The sequence below is a fragment of the Crocodylus porosus genome, unplaced genomic scaffold (assembly GCF_001723895.1).
Source record: "Crocodylus porosus isolate Cpor-Errol unplaced genomic scaffold, CroPor_comp1, whole genome shotgun sequence".
In the NCBI taxonomy this organism is placed as follows: domain Eukaryota; kingdom Metazoa; phylum Chordata; order Crocodylia; family Crocodylidae; genus Crocodylus; species Crocodylus porosus.
In genome coordinates this window covers 23,783,041-23,783,901 of record NW_017728910.1, presented here as the reverse complement: position 1 = coordinate 23,783,901, position 861 = coordinate 23,783,041, and the positions used below count along the sequence as shown (strand labels likewise).

Sequence of the window (861 nt, the reverse complement as noted above, 5' to 3'; positions counted from 1 at the left end):
GACCAGGTTCATAAACGCGATCTCCAAGGAGAGGAGGAAAAAAAAAAAGCAAAAAAAAGAAAAAAAAGCGGAAAAAAATGACCAACCTTGTAAAAAAACAAAAATGCAAAAAAAAAAAAAAAATTACAATCTTATTTCGAGCATTCCAGTAACTTTTTTTTTTTGTGTATGTACTTTTTAGCTGTACTATAGGTAGTGGTTTGTATGAGACGGCAAGGCCAAAGATAAAAAAGGGGTTTTGGTTTTTTTGGGGGTTTTTTGTTTTGGTTTTTGTTGGTTTTTTTTCTGTCTATGAAGTTGCTGTTTATTTTATTTTAAGAAAAAAAAGAATTTTTTTGGCCTGTTTGATGTATGTGTGAAACCGTGTTGTCCAACAATAAACCGGAATTTTATTTTGCTGAGTTGTTCTAACGAAGCTGGCTCCCAACTGCTGCTTTTTCATTTGATTTCTTTTATTGTTGTTTTCTTTTCTCTCTTTTTTGGTTTTGTTTTTAGGTTTGTTTGGGAGGGGCTTTTTTTCCCCCCATCCCTTCCCCTTAGGACCCAGGCTGGGGCAGAGGGGGTATTTCAGGCCCATCTTTGTGGGAGCTCTGGTTGCTTCCTGAATGGCTTAATCGCAGCCTGGGTGAGTGGAGGACCCCAGCGGGCCAGGGTTTGCTCCGGGGGTGGTTATGCTTCCCAGAGAACTTCGCATCTCCTTTTTGGAGGGACTTTGCCATGTCCTGCAGGGTCAGTTGGCCTGGAGAGGAGCCAGGAGCGAGGTGAGCGCCTGCACCGGGAGGGTGCTCGGCTCCCTTTTCGCGAGCGTGGTGCCTTGGCATCGTGGAGGGGCACGACTCCCAGCCCAGCCTCTGCAAACTG

At 44.0% G+C, this 861-nt stretch overlaps 1 protein-coding gene across 1 annotated transcript in view; it reads left to right on the top strand.

The window, feature by feature from the left end:
* Positions 1-196, top strand: part of PTMA (prothymosin, alpha) — a 6,829-nt gene extending 6,633 nt beyond the window's left edge. Inside the window, exon 5 of the mRNA XM_019532533.1 lies at positions 182-196. Coding sequence (XP_019388078.1) covers positions 182-196 — 15 coding nt within the window. The remainder of the gene's footprint in view (positions 1-181) is intronic.
* The last annotated feature ends 665 nt before the right edge of the window (positions 197-861 follow it).